This window comes from Bos indicus x Bos taurus, chromosome 24 (genome assembly GCF_003369695.1).
Source record: "Bos indicus x Bos taurus breed Angus x Brahman F1 hybrid chromosome 24, Bos_hybrid_MaternalHap_v2.0, whole genome shotgun sequence".
NCBI classification, from domain to species: Eukaryota; Metazoa; Chordata; class Mammalia; order Artiodactyla; family Bovidae; genus Bos; species Bos indicus x Bos taurus.
This window is the reverse complement of record NC_040099.1, coordinates 22,419,195-22,442,187: the sequence shown is the minus strand read 5'-3', so window position 1 is coordinate 22,442,187 and position 22,993 is coordinate 22,419,195. Positions and strand designations below refer to the sequence as shown.

The following is a 22,993-nucleotide window of genomic DNA, read 5'->3' as shown; positions in this document are numbered from 1 at the left end:
TAGGTCTAAGTTTGCTCTGTTACCTAGACTCCTATCCTCTATTTTCAATTCCTGCTCCATCTAGAAGCACATGAGATGCCCACGGTTACTAACGTGGGGGATCCCGTTTTCACAAAAGACTTCAACATGCTTCTCTTTACCCCGTTCCCACTTTTCTGGGAAACACTAAGATCGACTTTCATCAGGGACTTAATCTCATTTCAATTCAGGAGACTACCTTCTTGGCACAGTTCCTCATAAAGTAGATTGTGTGATGGGGGTCTTACTTTTAGCAAATATTTTTTGCACATATATTTAAAACTCCAAAGTTGGACAATGAGATGTATTCTAAGAAACAGTGATTTTCTTTTTTTTCAATATAAATTTATTTATTTTAATTGGAGGTTAATTACTTTACAATATTGTATTGGTTTTCCATACATCAACATGAATCCACCACTAAACAGTGGTTTTCTTATTTGGGAGGTTGATTTTTAATGCCAATTCTCCAATGATAATAATAACAATATTATAATTGTAATAATAGCTAAGAGGTACTCAGCATTTACTGCATACCAGCAATCTTACTGGTTTGCTGCTGTATTATTATGATTTTCCAGGTTGAGTAAGTGATGAAGGTGAAAATAAAAAGATTAGATAATTTACTTCCTACTAGATGGGTTAAGTAGGGGAAAATCATTTTCTTTCAGGCATCAGTTTAAGTTCAGGTATATTCATGCTTTCCATTTTATCTTTTTATATGAGAATTAATGTGTTTTTTCCCCTAGACTTGCCCTGTTTATTACAGGATATTATTATTATGCTCACATTCCTAACCTTTCTAGTTTGCAGGATTTAGACAAGTTGACAGAGTGTATGTGAAAGAGATATTTGGACTTAACAAGTTTTACATTGTAGATTTAGAGTCAGTTCTACAATAGCCATCCATAACTCCATCTTCATCGTGTAATAGTCTTTCATAGACAATACAAAATTCTGGAATTTTCTTTTGACATTTTCTTTTGACATTTTCTTTTGACATACCAAACCTTGCTGAGCCATTTGAACATCCTTTCACACTGCTGAGCCCCCAACACGATGGAGTGTACCATGGCATAATTTCAGATGTGTGAATATGAAATAATCCTGGAACTCTGCCAAAATCCTTCTGCCTTTTGAGTTTTAAAAATGATTCTGATGTTTAATTCAAGATGCACTACCAAATACACCAACAAAATGTGTTGTTCATGTGTGAGGCTCTATGGATGTGTGACAATGAAGGATAAAGAAAAGAGGCATATGAAACCAAATGTTCTCCTCTTGGCTTATGATTATGTATGTGGTGAGCACTCCACCTTTAACATGTACTTGTCTTGGTGATTTTTTTCTTAGCACATCTTAAATCCAAGGTATCCACATTCTCTACTCACTAAAATTTTGTTCTGATGAAAAGTACTTTGCTCCAACACTCCTACATGTTGCAAAAATGGAAGCTCTTTCCAAAGAATTTTCATAGTTGTAGATAAATTGAACATCCTTAATGTCACTCGTCTTTCTGTCGGACACACTTGGGTGAGTGGCAGGTAGGATTTCATGGGAGTGAGGGAAAGATGTCCAAATGTTTGGCCTCTTTTAGTCTCCATTATGGACAAACTTCCAGCATACTCGCCTGGCCCAGTGCTGTCAGGATTCTTTTCCTGAATGTTTTGCTAACATTACGGGGAGCCCAAAGTGATGCCAGGGCCAAATATGGGATACTGTACATCCACATGTTAACTTCACTCTCCCCAAAACAAGAGTAATTATGTATATGACCCCTTCTAAATTCAACATATCACATGTCTACATGATCTAATATTAAGAGCTATAAAGTCAATCTTTGCAATTTTTCTCAAATACTTAGTATTGCTCAATATAATACTTAAGTGGTAAATCATAATATTTCACTCGTGCATTTATTCATTTAACTGACTTGTATCAAGAACTCACTATGTTCTAGGTGCTATGATAAGCTGGAGATAATAGACGAGTAAGACATGGACCTTGCCCATAAAATGTGTTGTATTAAAATTAACTAGTTTTGACTCTTTCTCCCCAGTAGATGATTAGAAAAAGGAGGGTAGGGGTCATGCCTTATTTGCCTTTATATGCCCAACCTCTGAGGCATTGCTAGTCAATATTTATTGAGTTAATAAATGCATGATCCACATGAACAAAATAATTTCCAGATAGAGAAACATGTTATGACAGAGCCATGCTGTGGAAGACAGAAGAAGAAGCAATTCTCTCTGTGAATTAAACCACCAAAATGTGTGAGGAACAGAAGCGTGAGAGCTGGACCTCTGCTTGTCATAAATGCTTGCCAAATGCTTTGGTAAAATATGTTGGTAAAAGAAAAGCTTCTGGTTTTAGTATTCTTAAATAAAGAAATAATTCCTTGAGCCTGTTTAGAAAACAGTCAGTCAGAATTCAATCTCTTTTAGGGACTTGATATTTGTCATCAGTTCAGTTGCTCAGTTGTGTCCGACTCTTTGCAACCCCATGGACTGCAGCACGCCAGGCTTCCCTGTCTGTCACCAACTCCCAGAGCTTGCTCAAACTCATGTCCATAGTGATGCCATCCAACCATCTCATTCTCTGTTGTCCCTTTCTCCTCCTGCCTTCAATATTTCCCAGCATTAGGCTCTTTTCCAATGAGTTGGCTCTTCGCATCAGGTGGCCAAAATATTGGAGCTTCAGCTTCAGCATCTATCCTTATTTCCTTTAGGATTGACTGGTTTGAACTCCTTGCAGTCCAAGGAACTCTCAAGAGTCTTCTCCAACACCACGGTTCAAAAGCATCAATTCTATGGCACTCAGCTTTCTTTATGGTCCAACTCTCACATTCATACGTGACTACTGGAAAAACCATAGCTTTGACTAGATGGGCCTTTGTTGACAAAGTAATGTGTCTGCTTTTTAATATGCTGTCTAGGTTTGTCGTATTTTTTCTTCCAAGAATCAAGTGTTTTTTAATTTCATGGCTGCAGTCACCATCTGCAGTGATTTTGGAGCCCAAGAAAATAAAATCTCTCACTGTTTTCATTGTTTCCCCATCTATTTGCCATGAAGTGATGGCATGCCATGAAGTGGAATCAGGTACCATGATCTTGTTTTTTAATGTTGAGTTTTAAGCCAGCTTTTTCACTCTCCTCTTTCACTTTCATCAGGAGGTTCTTTAGTTCCTCTTTGCTTTCTGCCATAAGGGTGGTGTCGTCTGCATATCTGAGGTATTGATATTTCTCCCAGCAGTCTTGATTCCATATTGTGATTCATCCAGCCCAGCATTTTGCATGATGTACTCTGCATATAAGTTAAAGAAGCAGGGTGACAATATACAGCCTTGATGTACTCCTTTTCCAATTTGGAAGCAGTCCATTGTTCCATGTCCAGTTCTAACTGTTGCTTCTTGACCTGCATACAGATTTCTCTGGAGGCCGCTCAGGTGGTCTGGTATTCCTGTCTCTTTAAGAATTTTCCACAGTTTGTTGTGATCCACACAGTCAAAGGCTTTAGTATAGTCAATGAAGCAGAAGTAGATGTTTTTCTGGAACTGTCTTGCTTTTTCTATGATCCAGTGGATGTTGGCAATTTGATCTCTCTGGTTCCTCAGCCTTTTCTAAATCCAACTTGAACACCTGGAAGTTGTTGGTTCGCATACTGTTGAAGCCTGTTCTCAGTTCACATACTGTTGATACTTGTCATGGGGTCCTGTAATTTCAAACAGGAAACTCTCTCGGGAACTAGGAGAAATGTTTCATTCTGGTCTGTTGACCTGAAACAGACTACCAGTTATTTCTCTGAAAGAAAAAAAAAAAGATTTATTTGGGATCCACAAGGAATTGCTATTTGAGGTCTGCAACCCTGGAGAGTTCCCACAGGTCTAGGAAAGAATACTTTTATAAAGGGCAGGAAGGGAGGCAGAGTGCATGGCTTTTCATTGACTGGGTCCTTGCCAGGAAGGAGTCCTCCTCCTGTTGGCCTCTTATCATCACAGGGTATAAGAGCTCCCCCTGCTGATCCTGATCTCTATGTAATTGAGGTTTCTGTTTTTTAAATTTTTACAGTTCCAACTTCAACCTACTACCCCAGACCTATCAGTGTTTATTTGTTTTTTTTTTCTTCTGGTCAAAAGTCGATTTTCCTTCCCAGACAACTTTTTCCTAAGAGTAATATCTCTAGGTTAAAAGAAGTCAGTTTATCTGTTTGTATTGTTGTTGCTCAGTTATCAGTCGTGTCCTACTATTTGTGACCCCAAGGACTGCAGCACAGCCTGGCTTCCCCGTCCTTCACCATCTCCCAGAGTTTGCTCAAACTCATGTCCATCAAGTCAGTGATACCATCCAACCATCTCATCCTCTGTCATCCCCTTCTCCTCCTGCCTTCAATCTTTCCCAGCATCAGGGTCTTTTCCGATGAGTCAGTTCTTCGCATCAGGTGGCCAGACTATTGGAGTTTCAACCTCAGCATCAGTCCTTCCAATAAATATTCAGGGTCTGTTTGTATAGTCATAGGAAAAATCCTTAGGTAAGGCACTTATTCATTTTCTATGTTTGATGAGTCAAACTGTGAAGTAATGCGTGTCTTTAAGACAGACACTCTACCAACCTCCACATATATATGTTAACCAAAGGGTAAGCACTTTCCTTTTTCCATTTTCAATCAGGCTTCCCTTGGGAAAATTTGAAACTTTTCAGACTGAGCAAAATATAAAAGGAAATAAACAATTTAAAGAAACATTGATTGCTGAGGTAATTTTAGTTTCTACCTATGATAATTTGCTGTTTCCCTTACATATCCTTTTAGGTGTTAATTATATACAATATAACAATTTAATTGGGTATGGTTTTTTTCTATATAATTGGTTATCTTCTGATGTCAAGCTAGAATAGGAAAGTAAAATTTGAAGAAGCAAAAGCTTCAGAGTAATTGGCTAGAATCTATTTCATGATTCCCAAAAACAAATAATGGAGAGTAGGGGGAAATGAGTAAAATATGTATATGCATTGTGTTCTCACTCTCTATTGAAAGAGAAAACAGAAGTCAATGTTTGTTTTACTTAAAGAATTATAGGCTGGTAGTAAACTTATTTTTAAAGCTTTTACTATAACTTTTACACTAGCAACTTTCATCCACAAAGAAAAGCTTATGTGATCATGTCACTCAACATGGATTCTAAGGCCCAGTCCAGCCCTAAAAATCAGCAATTCTAATGGCCACACTGTATGCTGTATCCATTATACACTGCGCATAGTACATATACTCTCAAGCACATTTGGCTCTGTTGCCTCTCTATTATTTTTAATTTATTTTTTATTGAAGTATATAGTTGATTTACAATGTTGTATTCGTTTCTGGTATATAGCAAAGTGATTCAGTTATATACATATATATCTATATTTCTTTTTCATATTCTTTTCCATGTGGCTTATTACAAGATATTGCATACAATTCCCTGCTATACAGTAGGGCCTTGTTGTTAATCTCTCTTATATACAGCAGTGTGTACCTGCCATTCCCAAATTCCCAATGTATTCCTCCCCCACCTCCTTTCCCCTTTGGTAAACATAACTTTGTTTTCTGTGTCTGTGAGTCTGTTTCTGTCTTGTAAATAAGTTCATTGATATCAATTTTTAGATTCCACATAGAAGTGACATCATTGGTATTTGTCTTTCTCTTTCTGATTTATTTCACTTAGTATGATAATCTCTAGATCTATCCATGCTCCTGCAAATAACATTCCTTCATTCTTTTTTATGGCTGAGCAGTATTCCACTGTATATATGCACCACATCTTCTATATCCATTCACCTGTTGATAGACATTTAGCTTGTTTCTATGTTTTTGCTACTCTAAATGGCACTGCTGTGAACACTTGGGTGCATGTATCTTTCCAAATTAGAGTGTTTCCAGATACATGCCCAGGAGAGGGAATGCTGGATCACGTGTTGTCAGCTCCCTCTTTCTTGAGGTGCCAGTCTGAACTACACATTAAACTGAAGTTATGCTTCTGGCATAGCTTTCCATAAAAGCAAGGCAAGATTTTCAACTTTTTCTAGTGCTCCTCTCTGTGCTGCCCGCTGCAGCATTAGGAACAATCTACATTTTTCATCCTCAGCACACACAGGCAGATCTGCTTCCTGAGTTGCAGCCAACAACCAACATTCCATGTGCGCCATTTCACCACTTTACTCTGGATGCATGTGTGTGCAGAACTCACTTTGGAACAATACATTGCTTTCCTGCTCATTTGCCCAAGACTCCTGGGAGTTGCACATTATTCATCCTCGAGAGCTTGACTTTTCACTTCTTAGATACCCAAGGGCTGTCACTGACTGTTCGTGAGTCAAACTGCCCCAACTAGGGAGGATTTCTAATGAGAACAGCTCTTACATTCTCCATTTGGGATGTACCAACTTCTCCCTCAGAGAAGGCAATGGCACCCCACTCCAGTACTCCTGCCTGGAAAATCCCATGGATGGAGGCCCTTGTGGGCTGCAGTCCATGGGGTCTCGAAGAGTCGGACACGACTGAGCGACTTCACTTCCACTTTTCACTTTCATGCACTGGAGAAGGAAATGGCATCCCATTCCAGTGTTCTTGCCTGGAGAATCCCAGGAACGGGGGAGCCTAGTGGGCTGCCGGCTATGGGGTTGCACAGAGTCGGACACAACTGAAGCGACTTAGCAGCAACTTCTCCCTACTTTTTGATCCCTGCATCAATGCTAAGTCTTTTTTCACAACAAAATAAAGACCCTGATCCTAAGGTGACTTTGTTCAAGTGATAGTGTTTGGTGTGGAATCTTGTCAAAGGCCTTTAAAAAATCTTTCTCTTTGCATCCCTTTTCTTCATCCTGTTATATCTACTGAAAATGTTCTTTAAAACTATCCCTTTGTGTTTAACTGTTGGTGCCTCTCCATAGCCAAGTCCATCACCTCCATTCACTAAACTCTTTAGAGGTTGATCTAATGACTGGGCTAAGCAAGGTCTGAACACATCTGGTACTGGCATGCTTCCCACAGTCTACATTTATGCCTACCCCCCTGAATCCTTCTTTGTAACAGGAGTCACATTTGCAATCTGGCATACTAGCTTACATACCAATAAATCCCAGTGGCCTAATTTCACCCTCGAGTTCCTGCAAAACTCTCATTGAGTCGCCCTCCACTTGGTGATTGATCCAGATTTATTATGTCAATTTGGCAAAATAGCGCTGATACAGCTACCATTGGCTATAATAGCATTCATCTTGCATTTTCAGGGACAATACAAGACTGGTATTTCCCTAGGATCTTATTCATTAAAAGCTACAGTTTAAGAATTCACCTGTGAGGTACCATCACTTCATACTCTGGAGAGCTCTCTGTTCCAGCATCATCTGTGGTCTATCCTCTTTCTTGAATAAAATTGTTCTCTCTGATTTGAAAGAAACTTGTACTTGCTCTTGAAGTCTTGTATGGCAAAACCAATACAATATTGTAAAGTAATTAGCCTCCAATTAAAATAAATAAATTTATATTTAAAAAATAATAAAATAAAAAAATAATACTCCTCAATCTCTCTGCATTTTGAAGACCACTTTATCACTCTATTACATCTGTTCTTTACACTTTGTAGATCTCAGTTATTACTTGAACTATATTTCAGCTTAGGAAAAGAAGCTAATTACTTCTTAAAATAAAATTGTTGATACTTCCAGGTATCCATGCAATTGGGAATGCAGGGGACATGGAATAATTTTGAATGAGGTGGTTTTTACAAAATCATTGCATTTTTATTACAGCTACCAGCTCTAAAATTAGTGAACAACTTAATGAGTGGCCGATCAAAATTCTAGGACAGTTATTATCATGATTAATAGTCATTAATTAATATAAGACATTTATAGCACCCCACTCCAGTACTCTTGCCTGGAAAATCCCATGGATGGAGGCACCTGGTGGGCTGCAGTCTATGGGGTTGCTAAGAGTCGGACACGACTGAGCGAATTCACTTTCACTTTTCACTTTCAGGCACTGGAGAAGGAAATGGCAACCCACTCTAGTGTTCTTACCTGGAGAATCCCAGGGACGGTGGAGCCTGGAGGGCTGCCGTCTATGGGATTGCACAGAGTCAGACACGACTGAAGCGACTTAGCAGCAGCAGCAACACAGTGTGAGACAAAGTTTGAGGCACTGGGAATTCAGCTAATTGAGGGAACATGATTTATGCCCCCAAGCATACCACACTGTGGAGTCGAATCAAACGTGGACTTGTCAATAAATAAATCAAGGTCACTCAGTGATAGGTGAGTGACAGGTGCCCAATAATAAATAGGTAACCTGCTCTGACACTGTGAAAGAAAGTCCATCCCTGTGTCTCTCCACTAGGCTCATCCTGACCTGTGTCCTTTACAATAAAACCATAAGTTCTAAGTAAGTTCAGTCACTCAGTCGTGTCCGACTCTTTGTGACCCCATGAATTGCAGCACGCCAGGCCTCCCTGTCCATCACCAACTCCCGGAGTTCACTCAAACTCACATCCATCGAGTCAGTGATGCCATCCAGCCATCTCATACTCTATCATCCCCTTCTCCTCCTGCCTCCAATCCCTCCCAGCATCAGAGTCTTTTCCAATGAGTCAACTCTGCACATGAGGTGGCCAAAGTACTGGAGTTTCAGCTTTAGCATCATTCCTTCCAAAGAAATCCCAGGGCTGATCTCCTTTAGAATGGACTTATTGGATCTCCTTGCAGTCCAAGGGACTCTCAAGAGTCTTCTCCAACACCACAGTTCAAAAGCATCAATTCTTCGGTGCTCAGCCTTCTTCACAGTCCAACTCTCACATCCATACATGACCACAGGAAAAACCATAGCCTTGACTAGACGAACCTTTGTTGGCAAAGTAATGTCTCTGCTTTTGAATATGCTATCTAGGTTGGTCATAACTTTCCTTCCAAGGAGTAAGCGTCTTTTAATTTCATGGCTGTAGTCACCATCTGCAGTGATTTTGGAGCCCCAAAAAGTAAAGTCTGACACTGTTTCCACTGTTTCCCCATCTATTTCCCATGAAGTGATGGGACCAGATGCCATGATCTTCGTTTTCTGAATGTTGAGCTTTAAGCCAACTTTTTCACTCTCCTCTTTCACTTTCATCAAGAGGCTTTTTAGTTCCTTTTCACTTTCTGCCATAAGGGTGGTGTCATCTGAATATCTGAGGTTATTGATATTTCTCCAGGCAATCTTGATTCCAGCTTGTGCTTCTTCCAGCCCAGCGTTTCTCATGATGTACTCTGCATATAAGTTAAATAAGCAGGGTGACAGGATACAGCCTTGATGTACTCCTTTTCCAATTTGGAACCAGTCTGTTGTTCCATGTCCAGTTCTAACTGTTGCTTCCTGATCTGCATACAGGTTTCCCTAGAGGCAGGTCAGGAGGTCTGGTATTCCTATCTCTTTCAGAATTTTCCACAGTTTATTGTGATCCACACAAAGGCTTTGGCATAGTCAATAAAGCAGAAATAGATGTTTTTCTGGAACTCTGTTGCTTTTTCCATGATCCAGTGGATGTTGGCAATTTGATCTCTGGTTCCTCTGTCTTTTCTAAAACCGCTTGAACATCTGCAAGTTCACGGTTCACGTATTGCTAAAGCCTGGCTTGGAGAATTTTGAGCATTACTTTACTAGCGTGTGAGATGAGTACAATTGTGCAGTAGTTTGAGCATTCTTTAGCATTGCCTTTCTTTGGGATTGGAATTAAAACTGACCTTTACCAGTCCTGTGGCCACTGCTGAGTTTTCCAAATCTGCTGTCATGTTGAGTGCAGCACTTTCACAGCATCATCTTTCAGGATTTGGAATAGCTCAACTGGAATTCCATCACCTCCACTAGCTTTGTTCGTAGTGATGCTTTCTAAGGCCCACTTGACTTCACATTCCAGGATGTCTGGCTCTAGGTGAGTGATCATACCATCGTGATTATCTTGGTCACGAAGATCTTTTTTGTACAGTTCTTCTGTGTATTCTTGCCACCTCTTCTTAGTATCTTCTGCTTCTGTTAGGTCCCTACCATTTCTGTCCTTTATCGAGCCCATCTTTGCATGAAATGTTCCCTTGGTATCTCTAATTTTCTTAAAGAGATCTCTAGTTTTTCTCATTCTATTGTTTTCCTCTATTTCTTTGCATTGATCATTGAGGAAGGCTTTCTTATCTCTCCTTGCCATTCTTTGGAACTCTGCATTCAGATGCTCATATCTTTCCTTTTCTCCTTTGCTTTTCACTTCTCTTCTTTTCACTGCTATTTGTAAGGCCTCCCCAGACAGCCATTTTGCTTTTTGCATTTATTTTCCATTGTAATGGTCTTGATCCCTGTCTCCTGTACAATGTCACAAATCTCAGTCCATAGTTCATCAGGCACTCTATCTATCAGATCTAGGCCCTTAAATCTATTTCTCACTTCCACTGTATAACCATAAGGGATTTGATTTAGGTCATACCTGAATGTTCTAGTGGTTTTCCCTACTTTCTTCAGTTTAAGTCTGAATTTGGGAATAAGGAGTTCATGATCTGAGCCACAGTCAGCTCCCGGTCTTGTTTTTGTTGACTGTATAGAGCTTCTCCATCTTTGGCTGCAAAGAATATAATCAATCTGATTTCGGTGTTGACCATCTGGTGATGTCCATGTGTAGAGTCTTCTCTTGTGTTGTTGGAAAAGGGTGTTTGCTATGACCAGTGTGTTCTCTTGGCAAAACTCTATTAGCCTTTGCCCTGCTTCATTCTGTACTCCAAGGCCAAATTTGCCTGTTACTCCAGGTATTTCTTGACTTCCTACTTTTGCATTCCAGTCCCCTATAATGAAAAGGACATCTTTTTTGGGTGTTAGTTCTAAAAGGTCTTGTAGGTCTTCATAGAACCATTCAACTTCAGCTTCTTCAGCGTTACTAGTTGGGGCATAGGCTTGGATTACTGTGATATCGAATGGTTTGCCTTGGAAACGAACAGAGATCATTCTTTCATTTTTGAGATTGCATCCAAGTACTGCATTTTGGACTCTTTTGTTGACCATGATGGCTACTCCATTTCTTCTAAGGGATTCCTGCCCATAGTAGTACATATAATGGTCATCTGAGTTAAATTCACCCATTCCAATCCATTTTAGTTTGCTGATTCCTAGAATGTTGACATTCACTCTTGCCATCTCCTGTTTGACCACTTCCAATTTGCCTTGATTCATGGACCTAACGTTGTAGGTTCCTATGCAATATTGCTCTTTACAGCATCGGACCTTACTTCTATCACCAGTCACATCCACAGCTGGGTATTGTTTTTGCTTTGGCTCCATCCCTTCATTCTTTCTGGAGTTATTTCTCCACTGATCTCCAGTAGCATATTGGGCACCTACTGACCTGGGGAGTTCCTCTTTCAGTATCCTATCATTTTGCGTTTTCATACTGTTCATGGGGTTCTCAAGGCAAGAATACCAAAGTGGTTTGCCATTCCCTTCTCCAGTGGACCACATTCTGTCAGACCTCTCCACCATGACCCTCCCATCTTGGGTGGCCCCACAGGGCATGGCTTAGTTTCATTGAGTTAGACAAGGCTGTGGTCCTAGTGTGGTTAGATTGGCTAGTTTTCTGTGATTATGGTTTCAGTGTGTCTGTCCTCTGATGCCCTCTTGCAACACCTACCGTCTTACTTGGGTTTCTCTTACCTTGGACGTGGGGTATCTCTTCATGGTTGCTCCAGCAAAGGGCAGCCGCTGCTCCTTAACTTGGACAAAGGGTATCTCCTCACCTTGGACAAGGGGTATCTCCTCACCTTGGATGAGGGGTATCTCCTCATCACCGCCCTTCCTGACCTTGAACATGGAATAGCTCCTCTCGGCCCTCCTGCGCCCGCGCAGCCACCGCTCCTTGGACATGGGGTTGCTCCTCAATAAAACTGTAATGGCAAAAAAAATAAAAAAGTGAAGGGGAGAGCAATAGCTTCCACCTCCAGGGGAAGAACTGTTTTTAGAGCAGAGGGAACAGTGATATTGAGCTGAAACTTCATGAATGTGCGGGAGAGTCCTGGGCAGACCCTGGTGGGAAGAGCAGGAGCATTAAACAGGGACCGTGGTGTGGAATGAAAAGGAATGGTAGCAGATGAGACTGGAGAAAACAGACAAGGCTAGAACTATCTTCTGTGGGCAAATGAAGGCAGTTCAGTTCAGTTTAGTTCAATCGCTCAGTCGTGTCCGACTCTTCGCGACCCCATGAATCACAGCACACCAGGCCTCCCTGTCCATCACCAACTCCCGGAGTTCACTCAGACTCACATCCATCGAGTCAGTGATGCCATCCAGCCATCTCATCCTCTGTCGTCCCCTTCTCCTCCTGCCCCCAATCCCTCCCAGCATCAGAGTCTTTTCCAATGAGTCAACCCTTCGCATGAGGTGGCCAAAGTACTGGAGTTTCAGCTTTAGCATCATTCCTTCCAAAGAAATCCCAGGGCTGATCTCCTTCAGAATGGACTGGTTGGATCTCCTTGCAGTCCAAGGGACTCTCAAGAGTCTTCTCCAACACCACAGTTCAAAAGCATCAATTCTTCGGTGCTCAGCCTTCTTCACAGTCCAACTCTCACCTCCATACATGACCACAGGAAACATGGTTTTAAATAATGAAATACTGTGGGTCCCTTGCTTTTGCGGGGGTTTGGTTCTAGGACCCCCTACTGACACCAAAATCTGGGGTTTCTCAAGTCTCTTACAGACATCTTCTGTATCCACCGTGGATGGTTAAATCCATGGATGTAGAACCTCAAATAGAAGGCTCTGACTGTAATATGGTCAGATCTGTCATATGAATGTGCAAGCAGAGAGATAAGTGAAGAAGTTATTACAGTGTTAAAGGAAGAGCTGATGGAAGCAATGGCAGTCAGGAGGGAAAGAAGAAAGTGGGTTTAATATACAGTGAAGTGGGTATATCTGAGTCCCTCAAACATTTATTTGAATGATACTGAATTAAGGAAGAGCAAAAAGTCAAGAGTGACCTTTTCCCCAGAATTCATTTCTAGGTAATTAGGTACATGGTGATGCTGACAACCAAAAGAGAGGCTGTAGGAGGAAGCACAAGTTAACAGTTAAGTTGGTTGGAGTATTATGGGAAGGTTCTGAAAAGATGGTGAGTTCTACTTTGAATGGAGGGGCATCAAGTGAAGATTTCCAATATGTAATTATGTAAGTCTGGTGCTTAGACTTAGAAATATAAATGGGAGAGTCACTAGCATAGGATTGGGTCAATTTTGCATTCTGGCTAGCTGTTGTTTCAGGTACTACGCTAAGAATGACGGCAAGAAAGATGAATAACAAATGATCCCTTTCTGGAGCCTAGCAAAGAACAAGGACACAATCATTTATTATGTCTTATTCTTCTAATGTGTCAGATATGTGAGTCTTATTCATATAAATTATTTATTCTATATACTAAACCCTTGTCAATACAGACTCTACTTGATTAGTTTAACTAAATCTTTTGATCATTCTTAACACTAGCAACTACCAGAGAAATGAATTACTAACACAATACACTTTTTGGTTCCAAGGCTTTAAGAATAAATAGTTTATTCCAGCTGGAAAAAAATCATTTAGCTGAAATTTTCTACTTCTTACCCTATGTCCTTTATATCACATTTTGTGAAGGAGAAGTTAGTTTCACTTCTTGAACCAAAGAAGGTTTGGCAGCTCTGATGTCATTTAGGTAGGAAACCTATTCAAAAGAGCTCTTGCTTTTGCCCCTTTAGAGTACTAACTCCCTTTGAAAAGTAAATGTATCACATGAAGACAGTTGGCTTGTGGGTAAAAATGATGGTCGAAAAAAGAGTGTTGATGAAAAAGTCTCCATATTTACCCTAACAAAATTCAGGAATTATCTGACACCCCCCCAAAAAAACAGATTTTTCTGAACCCTTGTTTAACTAAATTGTAGAGATGGTGACATTTTGTGTAAAATTATTTTATGATTTTTCCCCAAAGTGAAAAGAATGCTCTGTAATTTTCATTCACAGTAAAACAGCACATCACCCTTTGGCTACCAGTCCATCCTTTGAGCAAGTGCTATAGACAAAGAATAACTTAAAGATTCTGCTATCTCTTGAATACCAAAGAGACAGTTTTTCAGAAATGTGTGTTGAATTGTATTCATAACATTTTTTAAAGTGGATATGTTCACATAATGCACACAACTCCAACGTCCTGTGATTTCTACACAACAGAAAATGTCAAACCAAGTTATTGGAAGTTCTTCAAATGACATCTCTCTCTCTATTTTTTTCTGTTATCATTAAACAGGGAAGGCCATGGTAAAATTTCAGTATTTGCTGTCAAAATGGCTTTAGCCACGTTGTGTGGAGGGAAGATCATGGACAAATTAAGATGTAAGTTATTCTCTGCATCTCTCTTTGCTCACCCCTCCCTTATGCCGCGTTTTCCTCTACCCATTTCCTACCAGATTCCCCTGACCATTCGTGACTTCCCTCATCCTATGAGAGTTATTTGAAATACGATGTTCGATGTAATGAACTAATGTACGGAGCACTGAGCTTGTCCAAGTCTACTGATTTCTTACTATGGCCGTGGCATGTGTAGGCAGTAGATTAGCAATGTGAGCAGCAGCATCTCTTTGGTGAAGGTGTGGGTCCTACCTGTAATACCTTAGCAGGTATGATTGTTACCCAGGAGCACCCCAAAGGTGATCTGCATTACAATTCTCTTGCCATGGGCCAATGTCTGCAGTGACTAAAGGCACACATGGAAATGACTACTCAGATTCATGTTGCAGATGAGCAAGCTCTCTTTCAGCAACTATACCTGGTTGCCTAGGGAAATGTAATTTTAATTCACAAGAGAAGGAGAATGGTCTTTAATATTATTATCCCTGCCTTTGAGCAGACTCAAGGGGGTTCAACTTTGGAAAGAGCATAATTTGGAATCTGAACCACTTTCTTCTGGTTTTCTCTGCTGGTTCAATTGAACTGACTTATTCCTAGACATTAAGTCACTGGAAATACTCAGGAAAAAAAGAAAGAAAAGAAATATAATGTTCATTGATCTTTGGATTTTTATCCTAAAAATATTTTCATCTTAGATAAATGTCAATGGAATGAATGTTCTCCTTCTAGGTATGGATTATTATTATTTACAACCTGTTAAGTATCACCAGTTAGACTGTTCATGATACCAAGGTAAAATATACATTCTCTCATGTTCATGGTACAAAACTGCCTCACAAGTTAAGTCCATCACCATAGGAGATGAAGGCCATGTTAGGAAACCTTCTTTTTTCAGTCATCTCAAGCCAAAGTTCCCAGCACGTCTCCTCATTCTTCTCAGCCAGTGAGTGCTATTCAAATCACTGGGCACTTGAACGGTTCCAAGGCAAATATTGCCAGGGTGTGGGCAGAGGAATTACATGCAGAAACTGTAGATTGCGAATGCACTGATTCCGATAGAGACATGATAGCTAAAGTGCACTGAGTGATTTTGAGCCTTTTGTGTACATTTTGTCACTAAATGTGGTAGTTTTTTAACCATGGGAACAGTGGGAGTTTTTTGGTAAGTTGGCGTGTTTTCCGTAAAGAAGCTGAGACTTGGAGAGTTAATCACAGATGGTACCAGGAATTGAACCTTGACTTTTTCCATACCCCAGTGGCTCTCAAATTTTAGTATGTGTGGAATCACCTGGAAGGCTTTTAAAAAATAAATTTCTGGGTCTCATTCCCAGAATTTCTGATTCAGTAGGCCTAAAGTGAATGGGGTTAGGGCAAGAATTTTCATTTCTAACTAGTTTAAAATTCTGTATATGTGACTATTTTGAAGAAAAGTTACCACGTAACCTTCTCTGTTCCCCTAAGTATTATGAGTCTGAGTTATAATGCCCTATGAGAAAGCACACTTTCTTAGGAACTGGGAGCCTCAAGTTACAGGCCCAGCTTTGTGAATAATTCACTGAGTTATCCTGTGGAAGTTATTGCTTCTTTAGTCCTCAGCTTCCTTCTCCATCCTAAATTTGGGGATTTTGTTAGATACCTGTAGGGTCCCTACTGGCTGTAATCATCTGTGACTCACAGAGCCTCTAGGCTTTTTCGTCAACCTGTGGTGTGTCAGCTGCTGAATGTAATCTCTTGCTTCTTGATGCACTGAGGAAGAATAAAGAAAAATACAGGAATAAAAACTTTTTTTTTTGGCATTTCCCCAGACATACCCCAAGAAGAGTTATGTCATTAAAGCAATGGATAAGGGGACAGTACATGGAAACCCCACAAAACCACACATCTTCCCTCTCTCCCAGGAACATGGACCAGCCAAATAGAGTTAAGATTCAGAGAAGCCCAAGCAGACCCTCATAAGGCCCAGTTTAGATTACCTTTGGTTCACCTGAAAGATGTAAAAAAATAAAAAACCACCCCAGGGCTTGATTGAGGATAACAGCTCAGTCAGAAAGTGGCAGAAAAAATGTCCTTTAAAAAAAATACTTTAAAAAAATAAAAATTAAAAAAAAAAAAAAAGAACAGCATAATCCCTAAGACATTTCCTTCAGGGTTAGGCTGGGTAGAGAACATTTAGCAAAAGGAACCAGGGCAGAGGAAGAAACTCACGAGGGCCTAATGCCATTTCACGTTGATGTATGGCAAAAAAAAAAAAAAATCACACTACTGTAAAGTAATTATCCTCTAATTAAAAAAATTAAATTAGAAACTAAGTTTGATGAAAACTAAGAAACCAGGTTTCTATATGTCAGAACTCCTCAGAGCCTCTCGTGAACTGGGTTGATTCTATGCCATCAAGGACCCAAATGCCTTCCAGCTTTCTACTTGGCTTTCCTCTGTGTCAGATATTACCCTTCTTCTGAGGGTAAAGGGGAGTACAGCAGTTTCAGGAGTCACACCCACTCCAGAGGTCCCTGGCCCTTAAGTCTCATGGCCAGGGTGGCATCACAGACCAGTTTCTGTATCAGTTCCTGGAGAGGGGAAAGGAATGCCCATGATGGTCATGGAATCTTCCAGTCATTCTCACCTCCAGGGCTGAGAAGGGCCTCTGCTGTCCCTTAGCCCAGGAAGAAATGTGGGGCCAATAAAGATGAAGGGAAAGGTTATTACATCAGCAACAAACAACATTGGCACAATTACAAAACTCAGGCTTTAACTAACTGTTTGAGCAGATATTTGCCAGTCGTTGAATCCCTCAAAATTCTCTCGCAAGTCCAGGAATTTAAAGCAAACAATATATTAATAACTGCTCCAGTGCTGTTTCCTCACTCTATCCCATCATTCACCAGACACCCACAATCAGTGAGCAAAGCATGCATGCTCTCCAGTGGCCAAAGTCAATCCTCTGCAGCTTAGTGAAAGAAGTCACAGTTGCTAAGTCCCATTGGAAGAAAACTGTGCTCTCCAGTCTGCAAAAATAAGCTGCAGCGATTTATCTTGTAGTCCAGTGGTTAAGACTTAACTTCCAAGGCAGGGGTGTGAGCTCAATCCTTGGTCAGAGAGCTGAGATCTCACGTGCCCCCAGGCCAAAAAACCAGAGCATAAATAGCAGAAGCAACATTGTAACAAATCCAATAAAGACTTATAAAATGGTCCCAACCAAAAAGAAAAAAATGAAAGAAAGAAGCTGCAGAGTGTCACAAATTCTGTAGAAAAACAGATAGTGTGATCACAACATGTCACGTTGTCTTCCCCCCAGAGTGTGGTGTCCCTGTTCTCTGACTGAGGAGTCACTCTTTGAATAGTTAATCCCACGAAGGTAGTTTTAATGGTTCCCAGGTAAGTCAGTTGAAAGCAATTTGACCAAAAGCAATTTAGCTAAAAGCAGTTTGGCTGGTAGAACCTCTCCAAAATATGTATTAATGAGAAGTGTGAATGTCCTTAGTCACTTTAGATAACCATTGACTGAATGAGAAAATATGGGCAGTTCCACCCACGGATCGCCGTGGCTGACTTGGTGAGCAGAATCAAGGATTTTCTTTAGTCTTCTTTTGCTGGCTTCCATCTGGTCATAAAACAGGCAGGGTAATAATGTTGTAATAAAGCATTGTTTTATATAATAAGAAAATAAAATGAAAGGATATGGACTGTCTCAGAATTTGAGAGATTTATTTTTCCTTCTTTAAATTCTAATTCCATTTAAGCCAGTATGACAACTGTGCTAGTCTGGCAGTTTTTCTGTTTTTTGTGCACAGGGATGAGAAAGATTTCATCCCTTCTTTCATGCCAACTAGCCCCTTCATTACCCACTCCAGTGTTCTTGCCTGGAGAATCCCAGGGACAGGAGAGCCTCGTGGGCTGCCGTCTATGGGGTCACACAGAGTCAGACATGACTGAAGCGACTTAGCAGCAGCCCCTTCATTTGGGGAACACAGGGCAAGAGTAATTGGCTGAAAATATTTAGAAATTTTAAAAAGCAAAAAAGTAGAAAACAGCAGAAAATTTGAAGCTGAGTTTTAAATATTGCTTTAAATGCATTAAAAGGGACAAGAACCCCACACGTTGTACCCCAGTTTCCAATACTCAGGGCCACCAGGAGCCAATAAACAGGGTGATCTTCAGGTACCCTCAGGCAGCAGTGCATGTGAGGGCGCCCCCTGCAGGCATGGAACACAGAGCCCTATACATAAACTGACCTAATATAATATACTCCTTTTCTGTCAAAATATCTTTGATCCGATTATTGCTGTTAAGGATCTTAAAGATTTCTTAGTCCAGTGGCATAAGCCTGGAATGTCAGGTGCTGTTCTAAAGCTTCTGAAGAGGGCTTGTTTTATTTAAAAAACTATCATTACAGAAAACACCTTGTATTTCCTGAGTTTCTATTAATGAATGGGTTGTTCTGCCTCCAAGCCTATCTCCAGGATAATATTTCTAACTCATTGGGCTGCCTTTAATTCTTTGGTATCTTTCTCATCACTCATTGCCCTGTATGCTTGGCCTGCAAGTCCCCTTTGTAAGAAAATCTTCCTTGACTCGCTCCTCCTTGTGGGAACCCTGTCTCTGAGCTCCTGCTGCACCCTGTACGCCCCACTTTCCTCTGCTCACACCACCTTGTTATCATGTGTGATGTCACTTCAGCCATGATGTGAGCGTGTCATCCCCAGTAGACCAGAAGACCAGGACCCTGTCATCCCAGTAGACCAGGACGTCCCAGGGGGCAACAGCCATGTCCTGATTTCCCTGTGTATCCATGGCTTAGCACAATTTCACTTAGCTTATTATGTGCCAAGCTAATTTTCGTTTAATAAATCCACGAATGTAAGTTCTTCTAAAGTAACATTGTGTGGAGCTGTAGGAAGCACACAGGTAATTTAAAATCTGATTTGGAACCTTATAGAACAATCCTATTGGGGAGGCAGCATCTAAACACACAAGGTGAGTGGCAGAAAAGTGTGATAGGAAATCAATAAGAAAAAGATACATTTCCGTACTGGATACTAGGCGCCAAGCATACATCAGTGTGCTTTTCATCTAGTAACTAGTTTAATCCTTGAAAGAGTGCCCTATATTATATAGATATACATATATTTCATGTTATAAGCACATTATATGTATCTGCATGCATATATACATATATATAGAGAGAGAAAGACAGAGGTCTCCAAATTAAGGTACAAGCACATACCATGTTGTGCCCCCTCATTTCTTTTTAAAAACCTGACTGGCCATTAACAGCCACTTCACTTTAATCTCAGTGAATAGCCCTAGTTTGGCTATTACTTAGTAGAATTTCATCAGTACAAATGAGTTTAATATTAGCTTCACATTTGTGAAAGGTCACTGTTGGTGCCCTTCAAGTTTGACTCTAGTTAGAGATGTTTAAATGATTTCAGTGTGGATTTGAAAAGCCTAACCTCCTTTTCAAAAATGTGCCCTGGCCTAAAAATTCCAGGTCTAGAAGATCATCAGGATGACAAAATTATAATTAGCCAAACTGTCTCCAAATAAAGAAGATGGCAGTTCTAATAAGAAAGTACATTTACTTCTTCAAGGCTTCTCTTTCCTCCTTTGGATTGGACTTCTTGAGTTTCTATATTTGGAATTACATAAGAGGGTTTTGGTTTTGTTGTTGGGGGTTTTTTTTTGTTTTGTTTTGGTTTTTTTTTTTTTTTGCTGTTGGCAACTTCTTTTTTTGACTAGTTATAATGAAACATGAGATGAAATTCACTAAGGAAACAACATTGTGAAAATGAATGAGAACATCACTAATTTTTGCTGCTCATGTAGAATATCTGTAGCTTTATAACTGATTAACTACTGGAAGCACAATAGAAATCTGTTGTAAGTGGAGTATTTAAAAAAAATGACAGCCAGTTCACATCCTCAAAACATAATCTAATAAAAGCCTGTAATATGCTGAACATCTGACTGGGGTATGAAACAATGTCCCCAGATTACATTTTGACCTTGAAAAATTAAGTCCAAAATGAACAGAGGTAGCATGTTGACTTTACAACAATTTATCCCAGCAGCTGTGCTGGCCTCGTTGCAATCCAGCACGGTGACACGCCATATAATAGCCAACCCTTTTATTCCAATAGTGATTTCCACAGAGGAATTACAGAGTACTTTGGGAAATTATGCCATGAATATTCATGCAGTGCACATAGTGGCAAAAACTGAAGAAAAGCGGTCCAATAAAGCTAGTAACTCTGCTGAGAAAAATCTGGATCCTTGACTTTACGTCACTGAACATCAGCAAGGCCAGGCTTCCTCTTGACTGCATGAGGCAAAAGACCCTTCCCTGTAAATCAGTTGCCTTCCACCCAGAACACTATGATTTATAGGAAGTTTTCTGCTTCTGTGAGAAGTTAATCAAGTGCTCTCATTGCATCCTTATCCCTATATGTCTTTCATTTTTCAATATATTAAACCAAAACCCAAAAGTTTTAGTGACACTATGCCAGTCTCCTCTCTCCATGGGATTCTCCAGGGAATAATACTGGAGTGGGTTGCCATTCAGGATTAGTGCCTGGCGAATCCCATGGACAGAGGAGCCTGATGGCTACGGTCCATGGGATTGCAAACAGTTGGACATGACTAAGCAACTAACACTTTCATAGACAGGTGAATAGCTACCTTGCTAGATATGCACAAACCCTAACCTTATAGTAAAATTTTCATTGTGTATTTCAAAAGAAGCCAGCATATTTCTCACATATACAAAAATTTCTCCCATTGAGTATATATATGAGTTGATAACTGACCTCAAACTAAAAATGAGATGTTCTCTGTCCTATCAAAATATGCTAATTTTATCCAAATTGCTAGTTAATGCTATGTGCCAAAATCATCTACAAAAAGATACCAGAGAAAACACCATGCCAAGAATATCTCAGCGTAAAAATTAGCTTTCATATTATTCTTTCATAATAAATTATATGTTTAATTTCTGCCACATTTTTTGTTATCTACAGTAGATATGTTGAGCTAAAACAGTGGGAAATCTTTATGTGATGAATAAATATCTTTCCTTTTCCATCCATCAGATATTTTCTCAATGATTTCTGACTCCAGTGGGGTGATGGTTTATGGACGATATGATCAGTTCCTACGGGAAGTTCTCAAGCTACCCACGGCAGTTTTTGAAGGTCCTTCATTTGGTTACACAGAACAGTCAGCGAGATCCTGTTTCTCTCAACAGGTAGGAAACAGCTTGTTTAAGGAAGTATCTCTCAGCGGGCGCTGTCTTGCGTGTCACTCCAAGCCCCTATTTCTTCATCATAACCTGCAGTGCGGCTTCCAGCTTCTGACAAATGACTTCTGAGTCAGTAACTGAGTGCGGCACATCTGGATAATAATCGGTGGTGCTTCCTGACCTTAAACCAGCATCGTGCAGAATTCTTTATTTGCACTGTCTAATTTAATCTCTACTAACAAACCTATTGGCTTCCTTGGTGGCTCAGTGGTAAAGAACCAGCCTGCCAGTGCAGGAGACGTGGGTTCAATCCCTGGGTCAGAAAGAGGGAAATGGCAACCCACTCCAGTATTCTTGCCTGGGAAATCCCATGGACAGAAGAGCCTGGCGGGCTACAGTCTATGGGGTTGCAGACTCAGGCACAGTTTAGCGACTAAACAACAACGGTCCTAACTAACCCTCTGAATCATTTGTTATGACCACACTATCTAAATGGCCGAATTGTCACTCAGCCTCACATAAAACCCAAGTCTGACCCAGCACTGTGTCATCAGTGTTTAGCAAAGTAGACAAAAAAGAATCTCCGCACATGCCCTGTGGGATCTGGGAGGCCCTAAATCATCCGCTAAGTTGGAGTTCAGAGCCACATGTCTTAACTGGGCATGGAGCAAGTCAGCTGAAGGAAGCTGCATAGTTTGGAGGGCTATCCATGTCTGTATCTGTCCAGTCATGTGGAAAATCGACATGTCTAGAACTATTCTCCAGCACAGCATGGTAGAGGTTTAGAAATCCATAAACTGAAGGTTTGTTTACAATTTTTAAAAATCCAAACTCACCAAGTATGTGACATACTTGGTCCTTTAAATAAGCAAACAGTGCTTAGCAGCCACTAAACAGCTGCATTTACTGTCCAGCTAGAAAACCTCATCTCTCTGTTTACTTGGTGATCTAAGAGGTCAGAAATGCCTCAGCACCCCTGTAGGTCAAGGATGTATACAGTCATCACTGTATCCATACACTCAATAAGAGAAGGGATAGTTTGATACGCTAAGTATCAACTCTACTCCCTGAGAAACTCACTCAGGAAGCCTTGCTGACCTTTCCCATGCCCCTGCCCCCAGGCTGGCATGGCTACCTGATCTCTGTCCCCAATTAAGCATGCTCTTCTTTCTATTTCCCTTTCAAGCTGGTGACGTCAGAATGGATCCATTCACCTAAGTCTCCTTCTATACAGCTTCTTCACGCAGAATGTCTCATTGATCACCAAGTCCAGCTAGTTTCACCTCCTCTAATTGTCTCAGGTCGCTTTCCTCATCATGCTTGATTGCCTGGC

At 40.5% G+C, this 22,993-nt stretch overlaps 1 protein-coding gene across 16 annotated transcripts in view; it reads left to right on the top strand.

The window, feature by feature from the left end:
- Positions 1–22,993, top strand: part of DTNA (dystrobrevin alpha) — a 319,072-nt gene that overhangs the window by 205,709 nt on the left and 90,370 nt on the right. For all 16 annotated transcript variants that reach the window (XM_027526043.1, XM_027526045.1, XM_027526044.1 and 13 more), the window contains exons 6-7: positions 14,323–14,408; positions 21,512–21,666. In XM_027526043.1, the coding sequence (XP_027381844.1) occupies positions 14,323–14,408; positions 21,512–21,666 (241 nt within the window). The remainder of the gene's footprint in view (positions 1–14,322; positions 14,409–21,511; positions 21,667–22,993) is intronic.